The sequence below is a fragment of the Sorex fumeus genome, unplaced genomic scaffold (genome assembly GCF_029834395.1).
Source record: "Sorex fumeus unplaced genomic scaffold, SorFum_2.1 ptg000131l, whole genome shotgun sequence".
In the NCBI taxonomy this organism is placed as follows: domain Eukaryota; kingdom Metazoa; phylum Chordata; class Mammalia; order Eulipotyphla; family Soricidae; genus Sorex; species Sorex fumeus.
In genome coordinates this window covers 31,189,867-31,209,352 of record NW_026606188.1, presented here as the reverse complement: position 1 = coordinate 31,209,352, position 19,486 = coordinate 31,189,867, and the positions used below count along the sequence as shown (strand labels likewise).

At 41.1% G+C, this 19,486-nt stretch overlaps 1 protein-coding gene across 2 annotated transcripts in view; it reads right to left on the bottom strand.

Annotated features, from left to right (window-relative positions):
* AGL (amylo-alpha-1, 6-glucosidase, 4-alpha-glucanotransferase) overlaps positions 1–18,341 on the bottom strand; it is a 79,509-nt gene extending 61,168 nt beyond the window's left edge. Inside the window, exons 1-4 of one of the 2 annotated variants that reach the window (XM_056139097.1) lie at positions 18,240–18,341; positions 17,509–17,646; positions 1,509–1,719; positions 323–489 (exon numbers count right to left, since the gene is read on the bottom strand). In XM_056139097.1, the coding sequence (XP_055995072.1) occupies positions 323–489; positions 1,509–1,719; positions 17,509–17,590 (460 nt within the window). In that variant the 5' untranslated portion in view covers positions 17,591–17,646; positions 18,240–18,341. Of the gene's footprint in view, positions 1–322; positions 490–1,508; positions 1,720–17,508; positions 17,647–18,068; positions 18,144–18,239 lie in introns of those variants that run through there. The other variant, XM_056139098.1, reaches the window with a different exon arrangement.
* Positions 18,342–19,486: the final 1,145 nt, after the last annotated feature.

Sequence of the window (19,486 nt, the reverse complement as noted above, 5' to 3'; positions counted from 1 at the left end):
ATTATATATATATATATATATATATTGATTTCATGTTTTTCTAACACAGTGAGTAGTTTACTACCAACTTTCATGTGTCAGAGTAAAACCGTATCAGAACAATGTCTTGGGAAAAAATGTTTTTATTTTATTAGTGTTAAGTTGAATCATATAACTTGTCAATTGATCTCATTTCAAAAATTTCATATGGTTCTAAGCTAAACTTATTAATAATGTAAGAAACAGAATGAAAATAAAAGGCTTTAAAATCTGTACAACAAAGGACAGGAAACAATATTATCTTTAAGAGAAGAAAGAGAAAAAGAAAGCAAGTTGCCATTACCTGACTCTTTGGCGACCATGAGTCTGCTTTCCCATTCATCCAAGGGTCCCAGACACTTAGCTAGATATGTCTGGAGAGTCACACAGTCCAAGGGTAACACATGATTATCAGTACCAACATGTAGAACAGGGTCCACTACTATGTAACCCCCACCACTCTTTTCATTTCTAAGGGGAAAAAAACGAAACAAAAACCTTTCAATTAATGGCAAAAAAAAATTTCTCATCTATCAGTTCTATTTAACTGGAAGGTGAATTGTCCTGTTTTAAAATGCATTCCACATATTATAAGCATGTAAAATTATTTAAAATGTTGTTAGGGGCTGGAGCGATATTACAGCAGGGAGGACACTTGCCTTGCAAGTGCCCAATCCACCAAGAGAAGCCAGCAGGTGTCCCAGTATCCCATAAGGTCCCCCATGCCCAGGAGTAAACCCTGAACAGAGAGCAGGGAGAAAGCTCTGAGCACAGAGCCAGGAGTAAACCCTGAACAGTGCCAGGTGTGGCCCCCAACAACAACAACAAAAATGTTGCAATACAAATTAATGAACAAATCCAGCTTTATCCTTTTCTATTTTACATGTAATTATATAATACAATATATAAAGTATATAACAATGTTAGTTTAATGAAAAAATCATTATACTAAAATCATTTAATAATAATGAGAGGACCCAAATAAATACCACCCTATAATTAGCCTGTATGATAAAACTAGAATAATAATAATGGCATTACTTAAAAAAATTAAAATACTGTCTCAAATTAGCTTTGTTATCAACCTCCAAAACACAGCTATATTCTTTTTGCATCTCAAGTAACTCTAGTAAAAAATCCACTGCTGTGATTCAGGTAACTTTTATAAGTGTAGCACTGTAGCACTGTCATCCTGCTGTCCATCAATTTGCTTGAGTGGGCACCAGTAACATCTCCATTGTGAGACTTGGTGTTACTGTTTTTGGCATATCGAATACGCCATGGGGAGCTTGCCAGGCTCTTCTGTGTGGGTGAGATACTCTCAGTAGCTTTCCAAGCTCTCTGGGAGGGACAGAGGAATCAAACCCGGGTCAGCCACGTGTAAGGCAAATGCCCTACCTGCTGTGCTATTGCTCCATTCTTGTAAGTGAGATAACTTAAAAGTTATAAAATAAGTAAACTCTTTTTTTCAAACAGAACATCCTACTTACCCCTGAAGGAAGTAATACTGAAATGATCCAGCTTGCTCAAGATCAAGTTTGCAATACTTATCAGAGTCATCTTCTCTTTCTGTTGGATTTTCCCATTCCAGGCAACGGAATTTTTCTCGATTAAATGGTTCCCCAGGAAATGGGTAGTTCGTATACACAGTAACTGACTTTCCCTGTAAAGTTGGGCCTAATCGAAACTGTAGCTCAAACCCTAAAAGATAAATAAATAACTCATCTCAACATTTTAAATGACCACGTTAGAGGCTCAGACATAGCTCAGGGGCAGAGTTCCTTACTTGCAGGCAAATGAGGCCTCAATCCTGGGCCCTGTCTCCTATGCCCCCATGCCAGTGAGATCTTGAACTTCTTGCTAAGTTGAGTCTCCTGGGCCACAAAACCAGTGTGTGACCACCAGCAGACTGCAATCAGCTGTATGGGCACCACAATCAAGAGCTCAACCCACTCATCCCCACCACCACAACAATGGAAAGGGAGAGAAAGGGGAAACACAATTTCCAAAGTAAAGTAAAGGCCCTCTCGTTGATCATCGATTTGCTCGAGCGGGCCCAGTAACGTCTCCATTGGAGACTTTGTTGTTACTGTGTTTGGCATATCGAATACATCACGGGGAGCTTGCCAGGCTCTGCTGTGCGGGCGAGATACTCTCGGTAGCTTGCTGGGCTCTCCGAGAGGGGCGGAGGAATTGAACTCGGGTCGGCCATGTTGGCTGCGTGCAAGGCAGTTGCCCTACCCGCTGTGCTATCGCCAAGAAATAATTCTATCAAGATAGATGTTTAAAGCATGATGAAAATTATTTGAAAAATAAATTCAAAACTAAAATGTTATTGGTGAGCTATTTTGCATTTGTACTTAGTTTATATTTGAGCAAGTATAGTAAAGACATCAAGTCTGTACAGTCCCTTCCCTCTCCCTCAAGAAAGAGACTTCAAATGGCAATTTTGGGATAAATATAGCCCATCTGTGATGATGCCCTCAATTTCTTTGTCTTCCTCCTGTCCCCCAAACTCAGCAGTGCCAATCTAACCAAGGACCTTCTCTAGCATGTTGTAACTGAGAAAATGAGTTTCTCTATGGTGTTGGAGTATGCAGTAACATTAACTTCAGAGGCATTACGGGAGGCCTATCTCATTAGAGGGTGTCAGCCTTCCTGAGAAAAGAACCTCTGCGAAGAACTCAGATTTCTCAGCAAAATTCTGAAGACCTATAAGCCCCTGACACCAGCTTTCATTTTTCCTATCTGCTCAAATTTAGTGGTGGAGTAAAAGAGTTAACAAACAGCAAGTGGGGATAAGGGAAGAGAACAGAAGTGGTGAAGAGGCCTTTCTTTCCAGTGTCTATCTAATTCTTGCAGAGAGTATTACCACAGAGAAACTTAAGCAACCAATATAACATCACTGACTGTGGAACTGAAAAGAGAGCTATACAACCAGTTTTTATGAGTCAGCCCAAGAATCTCCAGTTCACAACTATCTAAACCCCTACTCCTCCTGGTTCAGTTACTTGAACCTTTCCTGAAATTCTGAGAGCGAAAAACTTTGGTGCAAGTTGGGCTTCTTCTATTGAAATCTGAGATCGCTGTCCAGTATTGCAATTATTATGTCATTAAGGGGGAGGATTAACATACTACATTTACAAATGGAATGTTAAACAAAAATTTGATTGGTTAAAGGCAGACTTTAAACAATGCAATTATTAGACATGGAAATTGTAACTATAGAAAAGTCTATTGGAAATATGAATCATCTAAAGGCTGGGATGTAGCTCAGAAGTACAACGCTTGTCTTGAAAGTGTGAGGAAGGAAAGGAAAGAGGCAAAGAGGGAGACAAAGAAGGAAAGATGGAAGGAAGGAAGAAGCAAGGCATATAAACTTGAAACGTAAGTGAGAAATTTCACTTAATCATGGGCAAGAAATTTTGTTTTAGCTAGTTATATCTTGAATTCTTAAGGGACTTTTTGAGGAAAAATGCAGTATGTTAATATTAACTTTCTGTGTTTAACTTAAAAAATATCAAATAAAATAATAAAATAATATACTCAGTATATACCATGTAATAGGGAACAAGACAGACAAATGATCCTTGGCTTTGTGAAGCTTGGTTCTTAAGGCAGAATGCAGTAAGAAATGAGTGTGACACACCCACATCCCACATCACCCACCATGTAAGCTCATCTACTGGCCCAACTTTACAGACTCATAATCAAATCTCAGAAGAGATCAACTAGCCACCAAATATTCATGGATATGCAGTTTCCAGCTGAGAACTCTGGGGCACTGTTATTTACAAAGTAAACACTGTTAAAAACTGTAACTTTGTAAATAACTCCCTCTTGGAAGGGGGAGTGGGCCATGTCCTGACCTGCCCAAGCCTGGCATCTGCACTCATACCGGAACAGCTGCTGCCTTCCTAATGGCCAGATCCCACCACCTCATGACTGAATGGCACAGATTGGTCAAACTGCCAAAATTTCCAGGTACACCTTCCCCACTCCCACCCCAAGAACTCTGGGGTCTTCTTGGAGTGGGGGAAGAAGGCCTCCTCTCCTCAAACCCTCATACTTCTGGAAGCCCCGGGAGCCACACCCATATCCCACAACTTTTGCCATGTAAGCACAAGCCCGATTAAATATTCTGGTGTTTCTGGAGCATGTGGCCACATATGGGGCTGCAGGACTTCTCCAAATGGGACAATACTGACATCCCAGGAGAATCAAACAAAATTAGATGGGAAAGTAACATAGCATCCAACTAAGTTCAATTAACAAAATATTAACACAGAAGGCTCAAATAGCAACAATAGCATAGTAAACCCTCAGACAAGCATGTAAGGTCCCCATAGTGAGATATAACAATTTTCACAAATTTTCTTTTACTATTTTTAATTAACAATTTTTAAATTAGTCATTTAATGGTAACAAGTAACATAAAATAAATTATTTTGGGCCTGCTAAGGGGGATGGACTTGAGGGATGGTTGGGAAAATGGGGACAATGTTAGAGGGAAGGTCACACTGGTGGTGGGATTGGTGTTTGAATACTGACCAAACACAGTATATACAGGTATTGCCTGTAACAAACACATCATGAACTACTTTGTAAATAACAGTGTTTAAATAAAGTGGGGGGGGGGAAAAGAAATGAATGAGAAAAATAAGAAAAATATAGTATGTCAGGAAGAGACAAATGCTTAGGGGAAAAAATCAGAGTGATGTGAAAAAAAAAGGCTGGATACTTGGATACTGTAAAGAAATGACAGACATTTTAAAAGGAAAGGTTATTAAGAAGTTGAAAGGTCTGAGAGAAAGGCTGCCCATGGCTACCCATGCCTATCAAGAACAAGTGCTGACCAAGGAAAGGAAAAAGAGAGGATGTAGAACCTAGGTCAAGGATGCTTGATGGTTCCAGTAGTAACAAGAAGCTCAGAATGCCGGGAATGGAGTAAGTTGGGCGAAGTGTAGAATTCACAGGGGAAGCAGACCATACTTATAAGCATCTAAAGTATTCTAATTGAAAGGAGGAGTGAATGAACAGTTTTGAGCAAAGGTGTGACATGACTTAATGTGTTTAAAATGTCACTGTCTGTGGATGTAATTTAAACGGCAGGGCACATGCCTTTTAAATGTGAAGCCCTGGGTTCATGATACCTCATGTCCTCTCTAAACACAGGCTGTAGTCCTGGTGACTCCTGAGTACTGGCAGAAAGGCCCCCAGCTCATCTTTCTTCACCCCAAAATACATTACTCTGAGGATTTCTGCTACTGGCCACAATTACTGAGTAATTGGTATGGAACTTGCATTAAAGGCCCTCCCGTTGATCGTCGATTTGCTCGAGCGGGCCCAGTAACGTCTCTATTGGAGACTCTGTTGTTACTGTGTCTGGCATATCGAATACTCTCGGTAGCTTGCCGGGCTCTCTGAGAGGGGCAGAGGAATCGAACTCGGGTCGGCCATGTTGGCCGCTTGTAAGGCGAACGCCCTACCCGCTGTGCTATCGCTCCAGAACTTGCATTATGCTGAAAAATTATTGCTGTGCTATCGCTCCAGAACTTGCATTATGCTGAAAAATTATAAACAAATTAGAAGCAAATGTTTTCAGAGAGAGAAAGTGAGGATCAATAGACATGCAAAAAAAAGGGCGATCTCTATGAACTCTTAAGAGTTGGGGGAATCTCTGGGCTGTCACATAGGGAAGAGGAAAAGTGATCTTCCTGAACTGAAAAGACAGGAGTTTCAGAGTATAGGGAGGCTGAAGACATTGAAATTTTTAGGGCATATCACAGGAGATCCCGAGATCTCCAAGCCTACTCGGATTTGGGCTGAGCATCCTCCACCCAGATCCTCCAAATTCCCGTAGGCGGGGGTCACACCCACCAACTGGGCCCCTGGCGCCATGTAATCCCATTCATGCCAAGACTTAGAGACTATAAAAACCAGCTCCCGGAAGAGAACAGTGCAGTCTCCTGCCCCCGCGCCTGACTGTCCTCGCTCGCCAGGACCCCTTGGAGGGGAGCGGGTTGAGCTTTCCTCCCCACCCCGAACAGGGCTCCAGCAGCCAAAGACCTCCAGGACCAGCCACCACCATGCTGAGACCACTCTCCGCACACATGAAGCTACTGGCAGAGGGACAAAGTCACGCAGGTTCCAGGGCCGAGATCTCCAAGCCTACTCGGATTTGGGCCGAGCATCCTCCACCCAGATCCTCCAAATTCCAATAGGCGGGGGTCACACCCACCAACTGGCGCCCTGGTGCCGTGTAATCCCATCAACGGCCAAGACTCAGAGACTATAAAAACCAGCTCCTGGACATCTTATTATGACATCTTATTATCTCATTCCTACTTTGGACAAACTGGCAGGCTACCGAATATAGCCTGCCCAGACGGCAGAGTCTGGCAAACTCCCTGTGGCGTACCCAATATGCCAAATACCGGTAACAATGATGGGTCTCATTCTCCTAAAGAGCCTTGAATATAATCTCAGGGCTAGGATGAAGGAGACGTTACTGGGGCCTGCTCGAGGCAATCGACGAATAACAGGATGATTTGTGATTTGTGATCACAGAAGAGAAGAAAGTTATCAAAGACAGAGCTCCAGAACTTTAACCAGGATTGTCTTGCACCTGCATGAGACGCTGTGTATGTGTTGTGTGTCTGTGTGTGTGTCTGTGTGTTGCCAAGGAGTGAACACTGGGCCTTATACATTATAACTCAGCCACATTTCCAGTCCAGGGATTACGTTTTTTTGAGGCATAGTGAAAAGACTCTGTTGAAGACCTAAAGTATTCATATGTCATGCTCTTATACTTAAAGCATGACATTTATAGTAAAAACTACTATAAAGCTTCCTACCAATGCTTAAAAACAAATTCTCAAAAGTCTAAACTGATACACAGATAACATAAATGGTTGCTGAAGCAAAACTTACCACTCCTTTCAAGTTGGACAACAAAATACAACAATCAGCATTCAGAAAAAAAAAAGTCCCACCAAAAGGGACCAGGAATTGATCACACACTATCTGTTATCAAACATTCCACAAAGATGACTAGAGGGCTCGCTCAGGATGGGAGATAGATGCTGAAAGCAGACTATGGGCCAAACATGATGTCCACTTAGTACCTGTATTATAAACCATAATACCGAAAAGGAGAGAGAGTAAAAGGGAATGTGCCTGCCACAGCGGCAGGCAGGGGGATAAGTTGGGGGTGGAGGGAAGGATACTGGGAACATTGGTGGTGGAGAATGGTTACTGGCAGAGGGATGGGTACTCGATCAATGTATGACTGAAACGTAATCACGAAAGTTTGTAACTTTATCTCATGGTGATTCATTACAAAAAAAAAAAAGAAATTGTAAATGATCTAAGACTTTTGCATTGGAAAAAAAAGGATTTATTCTTCATCCTGAAGTTAAAACAATACCAATGGAAATTATTGGGTTTTTTTTTAAGATTCTGAATATTAAGAGACAGAAAATCAAGCAAAGTCCTAACACTGCCTGCCAAGCTTTAGACTGGCTCAACAAATCATTAAGTAAAAACTGAAAGGATTAAAGTATTGCTAAGGAACAACTCTATTTCAGAACTAAATCCACCAGTGTATATTTCCCACCACCAATGTCCCCAGTTTCCCTCCTGCCCCTCTCTCTCCCACCACCTGAAAACCCCTCTTCCTGCCGCTATGGCAGGCACCTGGCACTTCTCTCTCTCTCTCTCTCTCTCTCTCTCTCTCTCTCTCTCTCTCTCTCTCTCGTCTCTCTCTCTCTCTCTCTCTCTCTCCGTTTTTGGGCATTATAGTTTGCAACACAGGTACTGAGAGGTTATCATGTTTGTCTGTATCATGTTTATTCCTTTACCTTTCAGCACACAGTTAAACAAATAGCCCAAACATTAATAAAATTATATCAGGAATATCAAATTCAAGTTGCTGAAAGTCCAGTGACAAAAAGATTATCTTCCAAGTAGCCAGAGAGAAGGAAAGAGAAAGAGTGTGTTAGAGGAACAAAGATAAGAAAGAGTACCAGATTTCTCATGAGAAACAAACGCACAACTATGATGCAACATGTTTAAAACTTCCAAAAGAATAAAACCGTCAGCAAGATTTTTACCCCTGCTGAAGCTCTGGTTCAAAAGCAAAGGCTCCGGAGAATGCTTCCCCTCCCCCCCTCCACCGCTCCCAGCCCCTAATCTGATGTTACAAATAAGCAAGGAGGAAGGGAAGCCACAGTGAACTGGGCTGGGTGGTTATTAATTGGGAAGTCAGCAGGAACTGCTCTATTTTTATGTGAAGAATGTCAGTGTTGGCTCCTTCTCCACCCTGGACACTGGCCTGTATCTTGACCTGAGATGTGTACTCTTGCTTTCACCCTTAGAGAGAAGCCCATGTTCTCTCCTGAACATCTATCTGTCATTCTCTCTCTCCTCATATTTCTCTAAGCAAATTTCTTTAAATAAAACTACTTAGAAAAGGTCACTGTGGTGCTGGGAATGTTGTTGGAACACTGAAAGCCTGTAACGACTGTATTTATGAACAACTTTGCAAACCATAGTGCTTAAATAAACATTTTTTAAAAGATAATTACTTAAATAAAAAGAGATGTCAGTTTGGTTCATCCACTTCCTGAAATGAAGGATACATAGATATATTTGTTATGACTAAAACTGCTCTTTGTGGAATAGAAAATTCCTCAGAGCCATTATTGTATAGCAGGTAGATTCTACATCACAATATTACACACCAAGGCATTGTATGCAAAACAAAAGATCTGAGTAAAATACATTAAGATACAATCTGAAGAGAAACCAGAGGGTTGGAGCAATAGCACAACAGTAGGGTGTTTGCCTTGTGTGCAGCCAGCCCGGCTGAGCCGGGTTCAATTCCTCCACCCCTCTTGGAGAGCCCGGCAAGCTACCGAGAGTACCTTGCCTGCACGGCAAAGCATGGCAAGCTACTCGTGACGTATTCAATATGCCAAACACAGTAACAAGAAGTCTCAAAATGGAGAAGTTAATGGGCCTGCTCAAGCAAACTGATGAACAACGGGAGGACAGACAGACAGACAGACATTAAGATAAGGGTAGTCTCTTCCACTTTATTCTAAACCAATTAAATGTACATTTTTCTATAAATGCATGAATGGCCCCTTTTGTACACTGCAGTATGGATAATATGAAGAAATAAAAATTCTGAAAAAATGATAAACTAATGATAAACAATGCTAAATTGATTCCTGGATTGGCTAACATAGGAATACAAATTTATTCTTAGTAGATGGCTATAGGAAATAAAGTCACTAAGTTACTAAGTATTTGCAAAAATCCAGGAACTCACTTTCACTTCTCATATTCAACTACTTAGCTAAACACAAATTTTTCTCTATGAAACAATTTGGCACAAATACATTGAGTATTAATAAGTTTTATAAAAGGTAAAGGTAAAGGCCCTCCCGTTGATCGTCGATTTGCTCGAGCAGGCCCAGTAACGTCTCCATTGGAGACTTTGTTGTTACTGTGTCTGGCATATCGAATACTCTCGGTAGCTTGCCGGGCTCTCCGAGGGGGCAGAGGAATCGAACTCGGGTCGACCATGTTGGCCGCTTGTAAGGCGAACGCCCTACCCACTGTGCTTGCGGTGGTGAATGGGTGGGAACCTCACAAGCAGTATTCAGGAGGATTTCAGGGCTATCCTAGTGATATTCTACCCAGCTGTGTGAGGCAGATTTTTAATGTTCAGGTTTGGAAATGCAGTGGTGCTCTGACTCAACAGGGCTGAGGGTTATACCAAGGTTACCCCAGTGGTGCTTGGGCACTACCAGAGTGACCCCTGCCCCCAGCAATGACTGGGGTCCATGTCATGCTGAGAACTGTGTATGGAACCTGGTATATGCCTGGCATACATCTCAGTCCTTAGAGCTCTCATCTCGATCCCTAAGTTGTATATTTTTAAACCCAATAATTTCAGACATATTTTTTAAGGAATTAATCAGTGACATACATAGATTATAATAGGTAGGATGTTCACAGATTCCATATTTATAATTAAAATGACAATAATCAAAATATATAATTACTGGGAATGACTAAATAAATGGCAAAAGAGAGTCGTAGAGCCAGTGGGTTGAGCCCTGGCAACACATGGCAATACATGGCCCCTGAGTGCCACCAGGAGCAATCAACCCCTCAAGTACAGGGCTGTGAGTAGCCCCCAAGCACCTATGGGTGTGGCCCCTAAGCCAAAAATACATAAATAAGAAAAAGAAATGATGATGTTTTCTAAATTGAAACATAAAGCCAGTCAGAATTATCGAAAATAACAATGATTTTTTTACTCTACATTGTTAAAATTTATGTATCTATATAACTCTCCTGAAATTAATTTCTAGAAGACACTATGTCTAAATGGAGCAATAATCAGGGAAGAAGTCAGACACCAAAATATGGTGTGAGCAGATTTCCAAGTTGTTTAGACAGTCTAAATCCAAATCTATTTGAAATAAAAAGGACGGAAAAGGGTTTTTTACTATTTCTAACTTTATAATTAGGAAGACATCATTTTAAAATGAGCTATAATTATGAGATTAAGAAATAATTACACGAAGAAATGAAACATGAATAAAAACACTTAATAGCTATAAAACTTTAATGACAATGAGAATTAAAATGATTAAATTTGTAATAGATGAAATGATGCTATTTTGATATAGATAGCAGAGATTATGGCTTAAGCCTATTTAAATAACCTATCCCGTGATAAGTTTATTCAAAAAATTTTTTTAATTACACAAGGGTTCAGAGAACTAGGAGTACAAAGGTCAAAACTCATCCAAAACCTCTAAAACATTTGGGTCAATGGTCTACATTAGAAAAAAAAAATGACAAATGTACCCTAAACATACATAATTATTCTTATATTTGTATGACAGTTTAATGGGTTGTGTAAATTATTAAACATCAGGGGTCAGGGTGGGTAGGGTATTTGCCGTGCATGCAACCCACTTGGGTTTGATCCTAAGTCTGATTGCCATAGGGTCCCTTGAGCCCACCAAAACTGATCCTAAGCGCAGAATCAGGAGTGAGCTGCTGATCTGTTGGGAAGTGACCCCAAAATAAAACAAAACAACAAAAGAAAACAAATCCCATTAAAATGTTAAAATTAAGTGATAAAACAATAAATAACCAAATTTATTTTTCAATGGATGGAAAAATAATTTGGCTCTCACTAAACATATTACCGAAAGCAATATGATGCAATGAATTTGTTTTCCTTTTTCTATGAAGTGCTGGGACTTAAGGTCTTACACATATGAAAGATGAAATCTGCCACTAAGCCACATCCCTCTTATTTGTATTTTCTGAAACACATTTAATAAACCTTTATTAATAGAATTATGGAAACATTTTAGTTTCATTATATTCAATATATATTTATATTTATATATTTATATATATTCATTAGCTCTTTTTTGCTGATTTTTGGAGGGGAGTGCAAAGTGAGGGATTGGTCACAACCGGCAGTGCTCAGGGCTTATTCCTAGCTCTGTGCTCAGGGATCACTCTTGGTGGAGCTTAGGGAAACCTATGTGGTACCAGGGATCAAAACCAGAGTTTGCTGCATGCAGGACAAGCACCCTACCCACTGAATTACTACTCTGGCCCTAGTTCTATGATCTTAATTCTTTCACTATTTTTTCTTTATAACTTATGTGACTGCAAACTGAGAACACCAATGTCAGTTGACATACAGCAGCTCGTTGAACAACATTTTAACACTAGCAAGAAAAAGTAAGCTACTTCCTGGCAGCGGCCAATCAGTGCATTTGCATGTTTTCCTGTGTCTTCATAGGTTCCCACTCTAGTTTCCTCCTACATCCCTCAAATGGGGACTGAGGCTTACAGATAGCTGTAATTGTGCCAGTCTGAGTGAGGATGTGTGTGAGTTCTGCAGGGTTTCCTGCCCAGGGTTGTCCCACTATGTCAGTGATCTGCTGTGAACTGAACTGGAATAAGGGGATTAGATAGTGAAGGAACAAAAATTTTGTGTGATATTAAAAGTATATTGGATCTTTGTTTAGACATTTGCAGATGTTTTGTGACTAGAAATGAATTGCAGAACTAAGTAACATTTACATTAATTTAGCCTTTTATATAATCACACTTTGGTTATATATCCGTTTGCTCAATGTCATTTTCCCAGAATCTACTGATGTTAAGGCTACTATTTCAGCAAAACAGAATCCTTTTTTGGGGACTCCCTGATGCTCACGGGCCACCAGCACTATACTCAGAGGTACTCAGGGATCCCTGTGGTGCCAGACCTGGGTTTTGAGCATACAAGTCATGAGATCCAGCTGCTGACTTAGTTCCCGAGCCCCTATATTCACTTTTAAAAAACTAAAAATGTGCAGAAAAGTAGTGAATAAATAGACATAAACATAGAAAAAAAAGAGAAAAAGAAATTCTGGAGCCCAAGGAATGTCTCAATGAAAAAAGTCCCTGGCTCACAGACCTGAGCTCATCCCTGTGACTCCTCCCACGTGTGCCATGGGTCCTGGTGACTCTGCTGTTTAAAACCCCTAGTGTGGCCACAGAATGTGTGATCTGTGCACACCTCAACCGGGTGCATTTAGTTACGAGTATTGCAACTACAGTATGTGACCTCTAGCAAGCATCAAAATTAAAGATATACAAACACTATGGTCAGGAGTATGACCCAAGTAACAGTGACTGCTGATAAAAATGACAATTAAAGGAGTGTGGTTCCCGGTGAGTATGTGTGCAACCTTGTCAAACAGGATGACCATATGTGTGAGTAATCCCTGATCACTGCAGAGCCACGACAAAGGCAAGAAAAAGAAATCTTTTCTTAAAAATAAAAATTAATAAATGAAAATTAAGAAACGAATCTTTTCTTTCTATAGCCTTTCAGATAGATCATAGCACACTATCAAAGACATATTCTATATACCTCTAAGTCACTGAACCTAAAATGTTTATATACAGTAAATGAAATATTAGAATATCTAGAGTATGCCTGGTTTCATAAGTAGTTGCCGAGTTTGATAAAATTAGCTTAAACCATATCAGTACACAGTGTAGCTATCTTATTCCTCATATTAATACTGGGAATACTTTACTGAGATTTGCCATATTCTTCCAATAGGAAACTAGCAAGATCTGTGATTATATTTTTAAGATCTGTGATTATATGCCATTGGGCGACACTAGCACGTGACAGGGACAGATGGAGATGTTATTGGCGCCTGCTCGAGCAAATCGACAATTAACCGGAAGTGATCAAGTGTGATTATATGACTATTGTTAATTAAATTTTTCTATCTTGTTTCCATCACTCAATTTACATAAATTTGAGCTCCTAATTCAAGGGATCTTATATATGTGTATGTGCATACACACAGACACACGCTTTATATATATGTATATATACATATATGTATATATATACACACACACACACACTTTATATATGTAAACATTTTCTTTTTAAAAATGGTAAAATTGGGTGAAGCAATAGTACAGCAAGTAAGGGTGCTTGCCTTGCATGCAGGTGATGTGACTTCAATCCCTGGCAGCCCTTATGGTCCCCTAAGCACCTCAGGAGTGATTCCTGAGTGGAGGGAGAGCCAGAGTAAACCCTGAGTATCACCAGGTATGACTCAAGAAAATGTAAAATTGAAATTTTACTAGTGTGTATAAACGATGGAAGAATTCCACGTTTGAAAACTACTGAGTTTGTTCATTATTCTTTCCATATAGAAAAAGGCCACAACTCTGGGAAGAAATGACAATAATTTGTTCTTCTACTTCCTGACTTAGAAGAATCTATAAAGAGAATATTTAAAATGGAAAAGAAATCATATCTTAAACTGAAATCTATGCAAATGTATTTGTGTGTAATTGGAAAAGAAAAATAATGGCATTTTTGGCCATTTTATATGGTCTTTTAATAAAAAGTTGTCAATTAAATATGAAAGCAATAAAAGGTCAGTTTTTCTTTGTATTATCAGATCACCAGGTCCTGAGTATTTAAAAATGTCTCAAACACTGAACTAAGCTCGTAGTTTTAACAGACAAGTTTTTAAAAGAAGAATTAAAAAGTCTTCTCAATGACTTCTCTCTAGTCTCCCATCTTTTTGTCTTTTGTACTATAAAATAACATGATCACACCATTCCTATACCGTACACACAAAAATATCTGACATGTTCTCATCAAGTCATATGGAAGAATTTACTGGTTTAACTAGAGTTTGAGTCAACCATATCATTCTTAAATATTCCACAGGGTTCCAAATACATGGCTGACTTTATTATTTTCTCTGCTTTAACTGGAGTTGTAGGAATCAATAAACAAGAATGTATTAAATCAAGTATACTGTGCTATCTTTACAAGCTCTAAATAGACAGTATTGAGACTCAAACTTTAGACACTATTATATTATTCTGTAATGTCTGTAATCATTGTATTATGAAAAATCAAAGAAATGAAATGAAATAAAGGAAAATTAAGGAAAGACTCCATGGAACAGGTGGAACTTTTGCTCAGTGGTAGGTAACACAAAGAATGACAACAAAAGTGGAATTTAATGGCAGTATCAGCCATGAGATATTTAATGGAGGTGTCAGACATGAGAAAAACTACTAGTTTGGGAATGGAAAGGGAGTTTCCAAAAGGTATTAAAGGATGAAAGATGCTAGTAGTGAAGAACACAGAGAGACACAAACTTGGCTATGGAAGGCAGAATTCCAAAACAGAATGTCTTGGCTGTCAGGAAGAGTTGTTTAAATTTGAGATACAAGTTAATAAACAAGGGAGAGATTTTTATAAGACTATTTCCTCTTTTGGTGTGAAAGGGATACAGTATTTATTTAGGCATATGAAAGGAACATAGTAACCAACTAGCAGAACTTTGGAAAGAAATTATAGAGTTTAGAGATGGCAGTAAAAGAGAATAAATGAGAGTAGGTTCCAACTTTCGAAACTGTATCACTAAATGTCACCAAACAGGGGAATTAGAAAACAAAGGGTTGGGAATGAGAAGACAGTTTTGGACTTGTTAGATTTAAATCTTCCTCGTGAAGCTGTCCTGAAACTATTCTATAGATTTATGCTGGGATGAAGCCAAGCAACCAGAGTGAGACTAGGTAACCTCTTAATGCTTTATATCTATTTAGAAACATTAATTTAGATTTTCAACATTCAGTTAGGTAGAAAACCAGAAATCAATACTTTAGTGCACAAATGAAGAAATGTTTAGAATTACAGCTCTAAACATTATAGTGTTTACAACTCTTACATTTACAATTATAGTGTTTCAAATCTTCTTTCAAAACAGGTCACCAGCATGCAGGCAATGCTGAGGCCATACAAATGTACACTTTTTGAAGCACAAAAAAATGGGATTTCTTGCAGAATCACATAAAATTAAAACATGGAAGTGAGAGCTCACACCACCAGGAGTACTCAAGAGAGTAAGGGGAAAAATGACCCCCCCAAAAAAATCAATACCAGAAGAGCAAAAGAGGGCATAGTCAGGAAAATCAATAATGGAGGTCAATAATGGAGTGTGTACCCAGTGATCCCAAACACCAAAGTTGAAGATGATTAAGATCTGGCAACACATTTGAGGGTTGTAATTTTTTAAGAAATAATTTTCTGATTATGACACTAGTTTAAAGAAAGTCTTTTTGGATGCTGGAGTGGGTAGGACATTTGCCTTGCACATGGTCAACCCGGGTTTGATCCCCGAGCATCCCATATGGTCTCCGGAACAATGCCAGGAGTGATTCCTGAGTTCAGAGCCAGAACTAAGCCCTGAGAACTACGAGATGTGACCAAAAACTTTGGCACATCTACACAATGGAATACTATGCAGCTATCAGGAGAGATGAAGTCATGAACTTTGCTTATAAATGGATAGACATGGAGATTATCATGCTTAAGTGAAATGAGTCAGAAAGAGAGGGACAGACAAAGAAGGACTGCACTCATTTGTGGAGTATAAAACAACATAACATGAGACTGACACCTAAGGATAGTAGATACATGGGACAGGTAGATTGCTCCATAGCTGGAAACCTGCCTCATGAGCAAAGGGGAGAGGCAGCTGGAATAGAGAAGGGATCACTAAGAAAAAGATGGCTGGAGGAATCGGTCGGGATGGGAGATGTGTGCAGAAAGTGGATAAAGGATCAAACATGGTAACCTCTCTGGGTCTGTATTGCAAACCATAATGCCCAAAAGTAGAGAGAGATTATGGGGAATCATGTCTGCCATGGAGGCAGGGGGAGGGTGGGAAAAGGGGAATATACCGGGGATATTGGTGGTGGGGAATGTGCACTGGTGGAGGGATGGGTGTTTGATCATTGTGTGACTGTAACCCAAACATGAAAGCTTGTAACTATCTCACGGTGATTCAATAAATTTTTTTAAAAGCCAAAAAAAGTATTTTATAAATATTTTATTTAAAAAAAAAACCTGCTTTAGTTTGGGATCCTGGTTCTCCACTCAGGGATCACTCCTGGTGGGACTTAATGATAATATGTGGTGTCAGGGATAAAACCCGGGTCGGCTGAGTGGCTGTACTACCTCTCTGGTCCTTGAAATCTTTTATTTTAATTAATTAATTAATTTGCTTTTTGGGTCGCACCTGGTGATGCACAGGGGTTACTCCTGGCTCTACACTCAGGAATTACTCCTGGCGGTGCTCAAAATGGGATGCTGAAAATTGAACCAGGATTGGCTGTGTGCAAGGCAAATGCCCTATGTGCTGTGCTATCACTCCAGCCTCCTTGAAATCTTTTAAATCACACCTCAAATGCATTTAAACATGACCTGATCTGCTATTTCATCTTTTGTACTGCTGTGAAACAACAGTAACAACAAAGAAAACAAGAAACCAACCAGTTTTTGCTTTTAATTTCTCTATATCTGAAAAAATTTTGCTAACCATAAAGTACAGTTTGCTTTTCTGTTAGGATCTATTTATCTAATCCCAAATACCAGGAAAGGGGCAGGATGAAGCTTGGTGGCAAAGTGCATGTTTTTCATGTACTGGACCTTTTGTTTGATCCTGGGCATTGCAAAAAAATTTTTTTTAGAAAAAGGAAAACAGCTATTAAAAAAAAAAAGCAAAACTATATGTATCCAAAGTAAGTCATATGAAATTTACCAATACATCATGGTCTTAGAAATAATGTAGTGACTCTTCTGATCATAGAGTCAACTTCTGCTTTTAAGTAGAAGTTACATATCCTCATTCTAACCTGGCAGGCAAAAAAATATTTTCCGCTAACATCACTTTCATTTCGTTCCTAGAGCACTGAATCAACTCTGAACAAATCAAGTTATGGAAAGGTCCACGGGAATTATATTCAAAATCTCAAAAGTTTATGACAGTCAGTGGACAGAAAATTTTAAAGACAGAGCAAATCGACTTGCTGGCTCTGTCTTTAAAATTACTCGCTGACCTTGTTCAAGTCTGAAGAGAGTCCTTTCCAGCTTTTCCATTTCGTTCAGAAGTAAGATTCTAGTCTGTTTACTGTGTCCCATTTTGGCTTCTAGAGGATTTGGAATCTTGCAGAAGAACGAAAACTCCGAAGTCACTCCTGCGAAACAAAGAGCAATTAGGACAAGAAAACATTGACCTTCACCTCCCTAGGACTGACAAGCCGCGCTGAAGACGTCCTACGTGTCTTTTGATCACCGTGCAAGAATAAAGGACACCAAACAAATCTGATAAAGAAAACGAGAGAAGACAAACTTAAGAGCTGCCTCATTCTTTGGATCACCACTGAGACCAAAGGTAAAAGAACATCATCATCATAAAAATAAATAAAAATTGCGGTATGACAGATCCTTACGAGAAAGGGACACACACAACAAGGTTAAAAACAAAAAACGAAAAATCCTATAGCGATTTCCTATTCCAAGAGGAAAGCAATACATTTTGGAAACGTCTCGGGGAAGAAACATTCCCAGTCCCAGAGCCAAAGGCGCTGCGAGCGTCCCCCACGGCACGCGCTCTAACCCGAGAATCCGTGCTGGGTGCTAACAGGTGGGAGATCGCCCCGTCCCCGGGGTCGGCGGCCACCAATCGGGAGACTTGCTGACCCCGGAGGAGCTGTCACCCACCCACGAAGCACCGACGGGGCCCTCGACAGCAGCCCGTCCCCCGCCTCCGCGCGTCCCTGACCCTTACCCGCGACCAAGTCCAGCCGCCGCTTCCGGACTCGGCGCCACCCCCCGGCTCCCGCGAGGCCGAGTCGAGGCTGGGGGGCGCGGGGGAACGCCCCGCGTGGTGGTGGTGGTGGGGGGGGAAACAGGCCGGACGCTCCGGGCGCCGTGAAGGACACGGGGCGGGGCGTCGGCCCGGGCGCCGGACAGCAGCTCGCTGACTCCGCCTCGCGCGCGCCCCCGGAGACCCCAGCCCCCCGCGCGCGCGCGTCCACGCTCCGGGGCGCAGCGGTCACGGCCCCTCCTCGCCCACTTCCGGCCCCGCGCGCCCAGGACCGCTAGTCTCGCGAGAGTGTGCTCTCCCGGGTGGGGGGCTGTGCCGGCTGCGGTGCGCCCCGCGGGGACCCTGCGCCCTGCACACCCGCGGAGGCCGCGCGCAGGAGCCTGGGAGCCCCGCAGTAGCAGGCTGCGTGCTGGATGGAGCTGGAGCCGGCCGGGGGGTTTGAAGACAGGGTTGTATGGTGTCAAGCAAGCGCCCTGACTCCCTGCTCTTCCCACTAACGATGTGTGGGTCGCTTGCTTTGCACTTTCTTTGCTTTTCTTTTCTTCCCCCACCCAGGGAAGCTACACCCACGCTGCTCAGGGCTCCCCCACCCCCGCCCCGACACACAGTATGCCTAAAAGTTGCACCTTGTGCCTCAAGTCAGAACTCCCCACGTGCAAAGCATGCGTCCACCCCACTGCGCTCTCTCCAGCTGATGTTCTTCTTCCTAAAGGCGGCCAGTGTTTTCTTGGCCTAAATTTTCTTGACTTCTCTGTATCTGACCTAAAGGGACTGGCTATACACCCTGGTGTGATGCAGCGCGAGCCCCCTATCTCTACTAGTAACACTGAAAGGCCGCATCTTTCTGACGACAGAAGCAGCATGGGTAGGGAGGTGAAGTGTGGCAGGTCCCCAAATGAGCGTGCAGACACCATTAGTGTTTACAGCGGCAGGTTGTAATTAATGTAGGCATAGCATAGGATCAGCATTGGCTGTCGTTGCAGATCGTTTTGCTAGAAATGCAGAAAGACGCACAGCTGTCTAAAGTCAAGATTTTATGCCTGCAAGGAAAGAAAAATCCATCTTCTAGGACTTATAATTTTTTTAAAAAGTTTTATTAAGGCACTGTGATTTATAAGTTATTCATAATTGAATTTTAGACATACACTGTTTCAGAAGTGATTCCCACCGCCAGTGTCAACTTCCCTCCACCAGAATGTTTCCAGGTT